The 12,036-nt window shown below is 32.9% G+C and overlaps 1 protein-coding gene across 10 annotated transcripts in view; it reads left to right on the top strand.

Moving 5' to 3' along the window:
* The window catches only part of ZMYND11 (zinc finger MYND-type containing 11), a 155,433-nt gene that overhangs the window by 111,015 nt on the left and 32,382 nt on the right, over positions 1-12,036 (top strand). For 6 of the 10 annotated variants that reach the window (XM_090266428.1, XM_090266430.1, XM_090266425.1 and 3 more), the window contains 2 exons: positions 5,110-5,154; positions 7,765-7,926. The exons of 2 other annotated variants lie outside the window; for them this stretch is intronic. In XM_090266428.1, coding sequence (XP_090122554.1) covers positions 5,110-5,154; positions 7,765-7,926 — 207 coding nt within the window. The remainder of the gene's footprint in view (positions 1-5,109; positions 5,155-7,764; positions 7,927-12,036) is intronic. 2 more of the 10 variants (XM_090266432.1, XM_090266431.1) reach the window with 1 other exon arrangement.

Consider the following 12,036-nt stretch of genomic DNA (forward strand, 5'->3'; position numbering starts at 1 on the left):
TATAAAATGAGATTAATTATTTGTGTATCTCATGACTGTGGCTGGCAAACCACCTGGCTACTCGGGCTGCCATTTGCTACAATTGTTATGCCCTAATAATACTTTAGGACACATAACTGTGTCACACTTGACACAGCACAATCATCTCACACTTGCCAGCTCTGTGTTTAGGAACTGTGTGTTCCGTGCATGTTGGCCACTATATATGGGGCCAGTTGTGAACTCCACAACTTAGGAAGTACCATTCAGTTCTCAGATATCATACACTTGTATGCTTATTCAGCAGTTTTCTAGCTTATGGCAGTAAAATGTCTTATTCTAACAAAATCAGTCTTAGGGAAGGGCCGTCTTTTCTGATTTGTAGAAGAAAATCTGGGCTAGTGACAGCCCTGTATGCTGGCATTGAGTCTGGGACCCTCCTTTATAGTTTCTCTACCTTGTATATGATATGCTGCTCTAAAAATTTGTGTTTTTAAATTGGAAGATGTACATTATTCATCTTGTTAACTTTCTCAGTATCAGAAAAAGAAAAATTGAGATACATAGCCTTGGGAAGGAATGGTATAGGATTTTTTGGTTATTTAATTTTAAATCTTTAATTCAAAGTTATAAATATTCTTCTAGGGAAGTTCTGTCATTTGAAAATGGGTAGTAAAGCATTTTCTCTTTTCATTCTATAGCCTCTAAAAATAGTTGGCAGTATCTCAGAGGTGTGGAAAAGTTGATTTCTCTTGAAAAGTCCCACAGGTTACATCCCCTGAAATTCTTTATATTAGCAGAGGCTGACTCCCCTTGCCTTCGCCTTCACAGGTATATTGAGAAAGACAAGGAAGGCAAGACTGCAGTTTTATTTATGCCATAAACTATAGTTGAGCAAAGAGGTTCTTAGTGTCATATTTTTATTCCACGTTTGCTTCCTTTTTTCCCTACAATGCTTATTTTTAAAAATCTTGATTCAATTAAAAAATATGTGTATCTTGAGCAAAATTATTTTTATTAAATCCAGCAATGATATAATATAAGCCTAACTCTAATAATGTTAGGATATAAGTATATATAATCTGTAAGAGGAAGACACCTGCATAAGTCAAACATGGTGGCCTTCATTGTACTGAGATTCCTTTTAGACTGGAATGACTTTGATAGTTTGAAATGCTAGTCTCAGCTGACATTTTTAGCCCTATTAAAATGATAATTCCTTTGGAAAAATTATAAAATTAATCAATAGATAAACATCTTTGTGGTGATATTTCAATTATGTTTGTTAGAGCTAGCTAGTGAAAAATGTAATTATTAAAAATAAAGCCACTCTCAGTTAAAATGGTTTGCCTAAGTATTAGTAAACACGCAGAAGTGTATGTACCAAACAATTTTTAAGACAACAGGCTTTCTGAACCCAGGAAACTCTTGTAAATTTTCTGTTGTCATCTTAAACTTCCGGATTTTGTATGTTAATAATATTCACTAATAGGTTCCAAATAATTATTTTATTTAGAGATGGTTTTCATAGCTTTTCACATTATATTGGTAAAAGATGAGTAGATAAGAGCATAGAGTGAAACTTTCTGATGTCTGACCATTTAATGTTTTGCTATATCAAAGTCTTCTGATTAAAAAAAAAAAAAGAATTATACATGTTCTGATAGATTGCTTCATTATCTGCTTTCTCTAAAGAAATAAATACATGTGAACAGCTACATCAATCCATATTTGATTACAATATAAATGTACTTTATTCTAACAACTTGAGAAATGAAATATTGGGGCAGAATTTTACCATTTGCTGGGCTCAGCTAAGTTGGGTATTTAGTAACTTCTTTTGTAATAAACACAAGTTAATTTCTTATGAGTTAAATTCTTAACTCATAAAGGGCTCACTAAACATAGGAAGGTCTTATAAAAGTATTTAATGTAAAACAGGTTCACAGTTAACCTTGAGTTATGGATCATTTGCAGATATAACATGTCAAATATGTGTTTTGATATTGAGGTAGTTAATATTTATATGATGAGTTCCAACTGTATTAAAGGTTCCTGGCACAAAGCTATGATTCTGTCCTATTATTTGACAGATACTTTTGATCTGACATTAAATAATTTGGTCACCAGTGTAGAGGATGACTTAAAAGTGCAAAAAAAAAAAAAATGACATTTGCTATGAAATAACTTCTCTCTTTACTCACCTGCCAAATCCAGACTCAGAGTCTCATTTCTTCTTTCATTTCTTCTTTAATGCTAGTTCAAAAAAATGTATAAGTGTAGGAACCACAGATTGCCTTTTCAGTTAGAAGCCTTCTCTACCAGTTTTGTTGCTTATATTTCAAGAGCAACTGCAAACATGAGCTCAGGTCTTGGCTATTATGCCTGATTCAGTTTGAGTATTTACCTTTTATATAATCAAGTTTGTCCCAGGCCTAAATGAAAAGATAGAATTCTATTTTTTTTCTTTTTTCATTAATTTAAGGTTTTGACACCTTTTAAGAAGCATAATTAATGAAAATACATATTTTATGGTTTCTTGAAGAAAATAATGTTATATTGGGAATAAGTAGATTTAGTCTTAACCTACACAGGGACAAGATAAGAGGGGGGACCCAAAAAAAACCCCGGAATTTATTTATAAAAAACTGTGTATTTATTCTTACATGTTTAAACTTCAGTCACCTTCTAAGTACTGTCCATTTGATGCAATACACCTATCAAGATGTTTTTTCCACTGCTCAAAACATTTTTTGAACTTGTCGATTTTGGTGCCTTTTAATGTTTCTGCTGTTTTTTTGTTTCACCTCATCCGCATCAACAAAATGTTTCCCTTTGAAGACCTTTTTCATTCAGGGAAACAAAAAAATAGTTGCTTCGGGGAGACCAGGTGGATAAGGAAGGTGGGGCACAGGGATCATACCATTTTTGGTCAAAAACTGCTGAACACTCAGTGCAGTGTGGGCAGGTGTGCTCATAAATCACCCATCATGATGAAATGGGCAAACGTGTTGAAAGAGTCTTCAAAACACATTCACTGAAATCAAACACAGCCTCTCAAAACAATGCCAGCTGGTACACTGATACAAATGGGTTCCTAGAACACTCACCTGTCAGGGGAAGCCTGTACTACAAGGGGCCTGCCCTCCAGAAGATAACTCCGGTTTTTTTGGGTTCCCCCATCATAGACACTTTTTCTCTGTCGTCATCTGCTTATCCAGATTCAGAATGACCAATCGAAAAGAAACTGTGGTTCATGTACTTCTTTAAATTTAGCTAAGCTCACATCTTTAGATAAAAGGTAGGATTGGATTTATGTCTTATTCTTCAGAAATCACACCATTGAACAGCATAGCATGCCCTTTACTTTGTTCTGGTAAACATATTGAGAGGCCTGCTGAATTCAGAACAGCTTGACTCTCCCAGCTCACTTCATAAATGTAGCATAGTGAAGTTTAGATCTTGGCATTTTTCTTGTTATAAATTATAGCTGTCATAAATAAATCAAGCATGTTTTCAATATCTTAAGTGAAGAACTTCACGCTACTTGGATATGTTTGATTTTTTTAAGTGAAATATATTGTTATATTTATGTTAATTATGTACAGAACTACTAATTTCTTCCAAAGTTTCATTACTTGTCTCAGATACAAAAATAAAAATAATTGTTTATTTACTAAGTACAGTATTAAGTATTGGTGATTATTAATTAATTAGAAACCAGTTATACTGTGGTCCTATATATATTCAAACTTTAATATACTTGTACTTAGAAATTATTGTTGCTTTGGTAAAGAATATCCATTTCATTCAGTAGAATTTTTTGGGTCATGCTGTTCTGTTTTTATTCTTTTCAGCTTATTGTATGTATGTGTGTGTGTTTGTGTGTACGAGAGAGAGAGCTTTCTTCCCTTCTGTTTAAATTTTATTTCACTAAGCAGTGTTGTAATATTTTAATTTAAAATTACTATAAATATTTAATCATTTAAATTCTTACCTCAGTGAGTAACTAAATTAACAGAATTAACTAAACCTCGAATTGTAGAGAATTAATTAAACATCATATTTATGTTAAAATACCACATCAAACACATTTGATAATTAAGATTTATCTGCTCATTGCATATAAATAGGGAATCACTTTAAAAGTTAGATTTCTTTTTGACTATAATAAGGGTGTATTATAGTTTAGGAGGCCCTTGTTCCAGACACAGTTCTCCCATGAACCCTCTTGCTTCAGTGTTATTTGTAAATTGACTTAACAATATTTCTAGCTCCATCTAGCTTACAGAAATCTTGTGAGAGCCAGCTGTCATAATAAACTTAAAGTCTGGAAGAAATTTACACATGTATAATTACAAATGTCCCATATTTTTGGGATGTGTTGGTTCCTGTTTGTGTACTATAGCAAACAGGTCATCTTAATAACACCAGCCAGTACTTACTGAGCATAGTAACTCAATTGTCCCTTACAAAAAAACCTATAGACTAGACTGATACACAGAGAAGCTAAGTATTCTGTCAGAGCTGGAATTTGAGCCAGTTTGGCTTTGGAATCTTAACCGAATATTGCGAATGGTGACAGAGACATAGAGCAGCAGGCTGCTTTAGATTGTGGAATGTTTTCTAGTAGGTTCTGAAGACAGGCTGTGTCTATTTCACATCCGTGGTGAAGTATTGAGCTTACTATGTTCACACTCATCAATCCTGACTTTAGGAAAAAAAAAAAAATCGGGCTTCATCAAAAAGACATGTATTCATGGTCTTAATGAAATTTATAATGGCACCGAGTTTATTCGTTAGTAAAGTGTTGTTCTAACGTCATGATAGCTTTCATGGCATAGGACTTTCTAAAGAGACAGATTTTCTCTATGTCCATTTGTAGCTTTTGTGTTATCAAAAGTTTCCTCTTAAATTAGCAGTGACTCGAGTTTGCATGCTACTATCTTTTCATCCATGAATAGTACATTCATAGATTATCAGTTGATACCATCTGCAAAATAATGTAAGTCGTATAGCAAATAATAAACAGCTTGACCCTGTATGAAATCCCTTTAGCTGTGTGTATTGCCTGATATTGAGCAAAGTTATAGTAGAGAGACCAAGATTATTTTGTTTTTATTTTGAAAGGCCTACAGTATGCAGCCTTTCTTCAGGACAGCAACCCCAAACAAGGTGAACTAATTTTGCACTATGTTATTTTACTTTAAATCTGCTTTTTAAAAATATTACATTTCTATCTTTCTTTAAGCTAGCTTTAGTTAACTCTTGTTAGAATTGTTCATTAAAACCATACTATCTTTACATTGCTTCTAGTTTGGGATTTTGTGCTAATAGATTTGCTTTTTAAAAACTTTCTCGAAGTATTGAAGTGGCATTTCACTTACTGTGCTTTTATCAGGCTGTATCAAAGTAGTTGCTGAAATTGGTGAAATCCAAGAAAAATGCAGATTTAGCTTTTGGGCATATATTATAGAGTATTAGCCTAAACACTTTGTAAATTAATTCTATTTACTAAAAGTAAAATTGTAGGCAACTCTGCCTATCATAAATATGCTTATATCATTTATACATCAGAAAAGTGTGCCCTGGGTTCAGAATTTAATAACTTTTGAACTTTTGCATGTTTAGCAATTCTAAACAGCATTTGTGCTATGATTAAAAGAACGAATAGCATGTACATTCCCAGCCCATACTTTCTCTTAGATCAGATAACAAAGTTAGTTATATACCATTATGTACACAATACATCCAAATGTTTCTCTACTTTTACTTCATTTGAATTATATTTTCATTTCTGTAATTGTTATGAAAACTAGGTCTACTATTAAACACCCATCAAGGAAAGATTTTCTTTACATCTGGTTTTTATGGGTGGATGGAGAGAATAAGGATAGAAAAAGGGAGGAGGTAATGTGGAGAGGCGGGAGAGCTGTGCACCAGAATTATACTCTCTTGATTCCTTCTCTTAGTTTACCTAGAAACTAACATTTTATGAATCACAGGAAGGTGAATTAATGCAAAAATTCAAATGATGAAGGTTGGCAGTTTGTTTTGTTAATAATGAGTCAAATATAAGCTCCCCAGATCCCTTAAGATGTTTCTGAACAACTATGAAAAAAATTCTGAAATATTTTGTTTTAAACTTGGAAAGAGTTATGTTATATCAGAATAAAACAAAGTAATTTTTTCCAGTGGAGCCTAATTTATCAGTGATTTTTGATATAAAAATTAAAACAGCAAAAATCCATCTTGCATATGAACTTTGTGAAATGTTCCACAGTGACTGTTGTTTTAGTACAGCCGACCACCACACACTTCCTGTCTCTAGTGCCCCTGCATCTGACTTGTACACATTAGAAACTGATGTCAAATCAGTATCTTATGATTTTTTAAGCAGTCTGACTGAAAATTACTCAAATGTAAGTTTATAGAGTTATTTACAGCTGCAGCAAATAACTAGAAAAAATTTTTTTTATTACTTTGGTCAATAAAGACACCACAATTCCTTCACTAAAAGCAAATCAAAAGTTTACATTTTTGCTGAATTTACTCAGATGCTCTAGCCATGACTCTGAATGTGAATTTTGGAACATTAGTGACTCTTCCCTTTTGAAGGATTGGGTAGTAAACCTGTCATGTTAGTCAGGCATTAATTAATACATTTCAACCTCAGGCATCAAAGGAGTCACTGCCTGTTAAACAAGTGCTATATTAAAGCCCATTTATTGGGGAAGTAATTGATGTAAGAAAAAACAAGAAAACTGCTCAACTTCAGAAGTAGACAGGGATTTATAAAAAAGAAAAATTAAGGTAGAACCCAAGTTGAGAATTTCAGGACCCTCAGGGGTAGTGACCTTGATTACACTGAATGTGGATTAAACTATTGTTCACTTAGTTACCACATGTACAAAAGAAAGCTGAGAATCAATCCATCACTCTTAACCCAGGTATTTTTGACAGAAGCTAAGAGTGGTATTTTTGAAGAGTGAATTCTAAATTGAGAGACCTTATAACTTCTTCCTGTTTATATTTAAATGGTTTTGGCTGTACAAAATAGAAAATGTTCAAGAAAACCTGTATACTTGGAGTTATGTTCTTTTCATTTCCAGGAATAGTCCCAGTATGAAAATGATCCTACTTCCTTTTTTTTTTTTGTTATGGCAATGTCCTCTGGAGAATGTGATTAAACCTTTAGTTTCACATTTTCAATTTATTTTCCCAAATTCAACAGACCCTGAAAATTTGACAACCTATCAGAACATGGACTTTCTGATTAATGGTTATTTTCAATAAAGCATCCAATACCATGGATGAGAAGATAAGAATAGTGAGCATCACCATTTATTACTATTTTCTCTGTTGCCACAATGTGCTAATTAAATACTTACTATATATATTTTTTAAAAACAGAGGTTTGTTTATTTGAAATACTAAGGTATAGATGTTTGGGATATTAAGTTCACTGAAGAAATTATTCCATAAATTATATTAAAAAGAAATGAAAGATAATGTTAGAACTGGGATTGGCTTTGGACTTATTTCATTTTGGACTGGTTTTGCTATCAAATCACCTTAAGTTATTTTGCATATTAATACTGTTTAGGAAAGAATTTAAAATTTAAAGAAGCAAATTTCTAGATATTTTTCCCTCTTGTTTAACACATTAAATGTCTAAAATTGTTTATAATGCCTAACTTCTGATGGACTTTAGTTTCAATTTTGTTCTTAGTCATTGCAGATATTGACAAAATGTCATACGAAATTATTTTGTATTTTTTGTAGGACTGGGAAACAGAAAATCATGACTGGTATTGTTTTGAATGCCATTTGCCTGGAGAGGTGTTGATATGTGACCTGTGTTTTCGTGTGTATCATTCCAAGTGTTTGTCTGATGAGTACAGGCTTAGAGACAGCAGTAGTCACTGGCAGTGCCCAGTTTGCAGGGTGAGTACCTATATGAGCTTTAATGTGCTGGTCAGAGGGTTGGAGTTCATTGACAATAGCTGCACAAAGATACCCCAGGTGGTCGTGCCAGGTTGATGGATAAAATACTGGAGGGTGGGGGTTGTCTGCTGAAATGATGGTGTATGAACACAGAGCACTCATAAATGGATATCACAGAACACATGACATATTCAGGGTATGGATTTTAGAAAGTTGTTATCACATAAAAATACACTCTCTTCCCTTACTTTACACTTGCCTCTGGATTGTGTGACTCCTTCAATAAATAGCCTTTGGGGATCAAGAAATACTCTTGCATACCAAGGTCTGTTCATTGTGCCCTCTGCAACTCAGAAAACACAGCTAAAGGCACATTGTTGGAGATGTCTGTATCTACTTCCCATTTATATTCGTGTAACATTGCCTTTATTTTTGTCATATCATGGGTTAGTTTCTTTCTTCCTTATATTTTATTTGGAGGGTGGAGGGATGGGACAGTTGTATATAAAACATTCTAATCTACAACAAAATAAAATAGGCTGGTAGGTAAAATAAGTACTTTCCACAATTATTTTCATTCATATTATTTCCCCGTTGAAAAGTATACATGGATGTGCTTGTGGTATGTGTGTGTATACAAGTGATGTGTGATGCCTAAATACTGCATTACATATGGCAGTGGTGGTGATTAGCAGAGAATTATTGGTTGTAACTTCTTTTATTTTGTACTTAAAATTATTAAGATACTTATTTGGACCATGCAAATTGCCCTGATTATTAATGAATGTAGTTTGTGAATATAGTTCATAATACTGGAGTAACTTAAAGATTCATTTATTATTCCAAAAAAGTTTGTCTTCATAATTTTTCTTCTCTTTGATATCAGCCAAACATTTTCTGCCAGTATGATGAGCAAAATGCAGTGTACATTGTAATCTTCCTTTAGTAACTATGGTTTTGTCTTACTTAAGTGTACTTCATCATACCAGCATACTATACATATTCCATAGGCGGACAGAAGGCAGTTGGGATAGCATTAGAAAATCATGTGCAATGATGACTTATAATAAAATATCTAAATGCTAGATAGTGATAAATCCCTAGATCTGAATATATCAGTATCAAGCCTCAAATTGTAGACTTTCTCTTTGAGGTCTCCAAGAATTTGTGTGTCTACAAAAAATTATTGTAGTTGGTGGTGTGGGAACTGCATTTAATATTTATATTTTGTTCTAGTTTCTGCATTTTAAAAACAAATACTACATCTCCTGTTTTTTTGGTAGCAATTAACATTAAAGAACAATGAGATCCTAAGAACAAAAGCATTACAATAGTAAAAATATAAAAGAGATGGGGGTCACTGATCGAATAATATGGGCTCAAGAACGTAGGAAATACAACTATGGACGTACTTGTGTCATTACAGCTGTAGCTTTTTAATATTTAGTTCTTATTTACATAGTAAAGAATTTAAACAGTAACAGTAGGATTTTTGAGGATGGATTAAACTTTATGTGGATGTTTTAAATTCCTTATATGAAGAATGGAAATTGAACAGTTCTACATCTGAAGGATATATGTAATATTTTTTCCATTAGAATTCACCATCAAGTTTTCAGATTCCATTTTCTGTATGTGTTTGTTCTACTCTTTACTGATCAGATGATATTTTTTTTTAATTTCAGAGAGTTTTACTGGTTCACAGAGAAACATGGGAGCCAAAATGAATCTAGCATATTCCATCCTATTTTTCTTTCCTTCCCTCTGGTTTTCTTTTTGTTTTTGTCAGTCTAGATATTCTCATGTTGTGATATAATTACACTTACTGAAATGCTGAGTCAGTAAAAATTGTTACATATTTGTTTCATAGACTGTTAGCTACTCTTTGGTTAGGCTGAGAAGACCTTTGGGTTGGGGATGGTGAGTTTTATAACTTCAGCTTCAAACCTTCAAAGAAGTAGTTTTTCCTAATTTAGAACTACAGTGTATTCTGTTTTAATTGTTACTTTAAAGGAAAAGATTAGTGTTAACAATTCTTTTCCTAGGAGAAGAGGTATTAATAACCTTGAAATCTGAGTGAAATTTTAAACATCTTTTAAGGTAAAAAATGTTGCTTGATTCATTTTTTAAAACAAAGTGTCAAAACTTCAAGTAAAGCCACTTTTTGGTAATCTAACATGAGAGTGACTGACCAGTTTTAAATATTCGTGGACTAAGACAACTGAGAGCCTGAAACTTAAGAACTATGGGTCCAAACCAGAACAACTATCTTTTCTATTTTTCTTTTTAATTAATGTTTGGAAAGAATATAGATTAATTAAGTATACTAATGAGAATTTTGAAGGTAAGATGCCCAGAACCAAACTTAATGCAGATATAGCAAATAGTAGATGGAATCCAACCTTTACTACCTAAAATTCAAGTTTAAAACATTTCTAGTATCTTATAGTGATCAGAAGACTATATTGTTTTTATATAATCTCTGCCCTTACAGCATTGAAAAAATCACTGGGAATGTCAATTCTAATTAAAAATAAATTTAAATAATAAGAATATATGTGAGGATTCATTTTAAAAAGTCACCGAGAATAGCTTCTCTCTCACCCAGGAATCAGTTGTTACCAGATTTACTTCAGCTCAAGCAGCTTGATCTCAGATATCTGTTTCTGAAATATTGTAAGAGAACAATGATAGGAATTTTTCTCACTTTAAAATAATTCTATCAGTGTTTATAATAAATTTCAGGAATCTCACAACTGTGGGCATATTTCTTTGAAATGTTTTCCAGTCTAAAAATATTAAAGTATTACTTTACAGATGTAGTAGATTGTTATTGAAAAACAGCCTATGAATATCAAATTAGCATTTTGCTTTGAATTTTAGTAATGTTCTGTTTCACACTCTTGTTACTGAAAACTCATTAGTTAAAAAAGAGGGGGATTAAAATTTTTTTAAGTTGGCTGTAAAAAATTCAAATAACTTAGAGGAGGATAAATAAAATAAATACAATTTCTGGAAATGCTGTCACATAGTAGGTAAATGTTCTCACAAACGCCCAGCACCTATCCATTTGTATTTGTATCTATGTAACTTTATGTACACTGCTGGTTGGGGCCAGTTTGTTTCTATTCAGCAGTGTCCCAGTCTTTTTTTCTAAGTATCATAATGTGCCATACTTTATTTAACCAGTTCCCCACTGATGCTTATTACATTGTTTCTACCTGCCAGTCTGACCAGTAACATTGCAGAGAAACTTATCTGTTGAAGGGGACATTCATGTTGCTAAGTCCAGAGTCATGCCACACTTTGCACTCTGAAGGGTGATCTTCTCGTTATTGGATATATTTGAATTTTATATTCCTGAAATAGCCATGTATTTTCCAGGAAAAATAATGAGAAAACCTTAACTTTTAAGTTAAAATTCCTTTAGAGATTTTATTTGCTTAAAAAATAACTTTAAAAATCAATAGTCAGTTGTATTTTTTAAAAGATAAATTAATTTACTTATATCTATGTGATGCTGTCTGATCACCTTCATAGGACAAATCCATCGAAGTGGAATTCTTAAATTTAAAGTTTAGGCACTTGTAAATTTGTGATAAAAATCACTGAATTGTTCTGCAGAGATTATAACAATTTATGTTAATCTGAAAGTATTTTCCAATTGTTGCTAATCTGATAGCATACAGATGGCTTTCTTATTTTGATGTTGCTTCATTTTCACATATGTATTTTCCAAATTATAAAGTCATTTCATCCTTTGATGCTATGGTTACAGAAGGCAGGTCTGGGTCGGTACACAAGCGTGTGTGTGTGTGTGTGTGTGTGTGTGTGTGTGTGTGTCTGTGTCTCTGTGTGTCTGTTGTGTGTGTGTGAGCACAAGTGCATGCATGCATGGCTGGTGTGTGTACCTGTATTAGTGCATGCCTGCAAGCATGGGTATGTATGTTGACGGGGGCACATGTGCACATCAGTGTTGTGTGTGCATGGATGTCTGTATACAAGTGCTCCTGTGTGCATGTACATGTATTCCTATGGGGATGTATGTGTTTGCATGTACCACACACTTGCTGGCCTCAAGTCCTGCTAGTGAACATTATGATAATTATG

Source organism: Furipterus horrens, unplaced genomic scaffold, assembly GCF_987537825.1.
Source record: "Furipterus horrens unplaced genomic scaffold, mFurHor1.1.pri manual_scaffold_2, whole genome shotgun sequence".
In the NCBI taxonomy this organism is placed as follows: Eukaryota; Metazoa; Chordata; class Mammalia; order Chiroptera; family Furipteridae; genus Furipterus; species Furipterus horrens.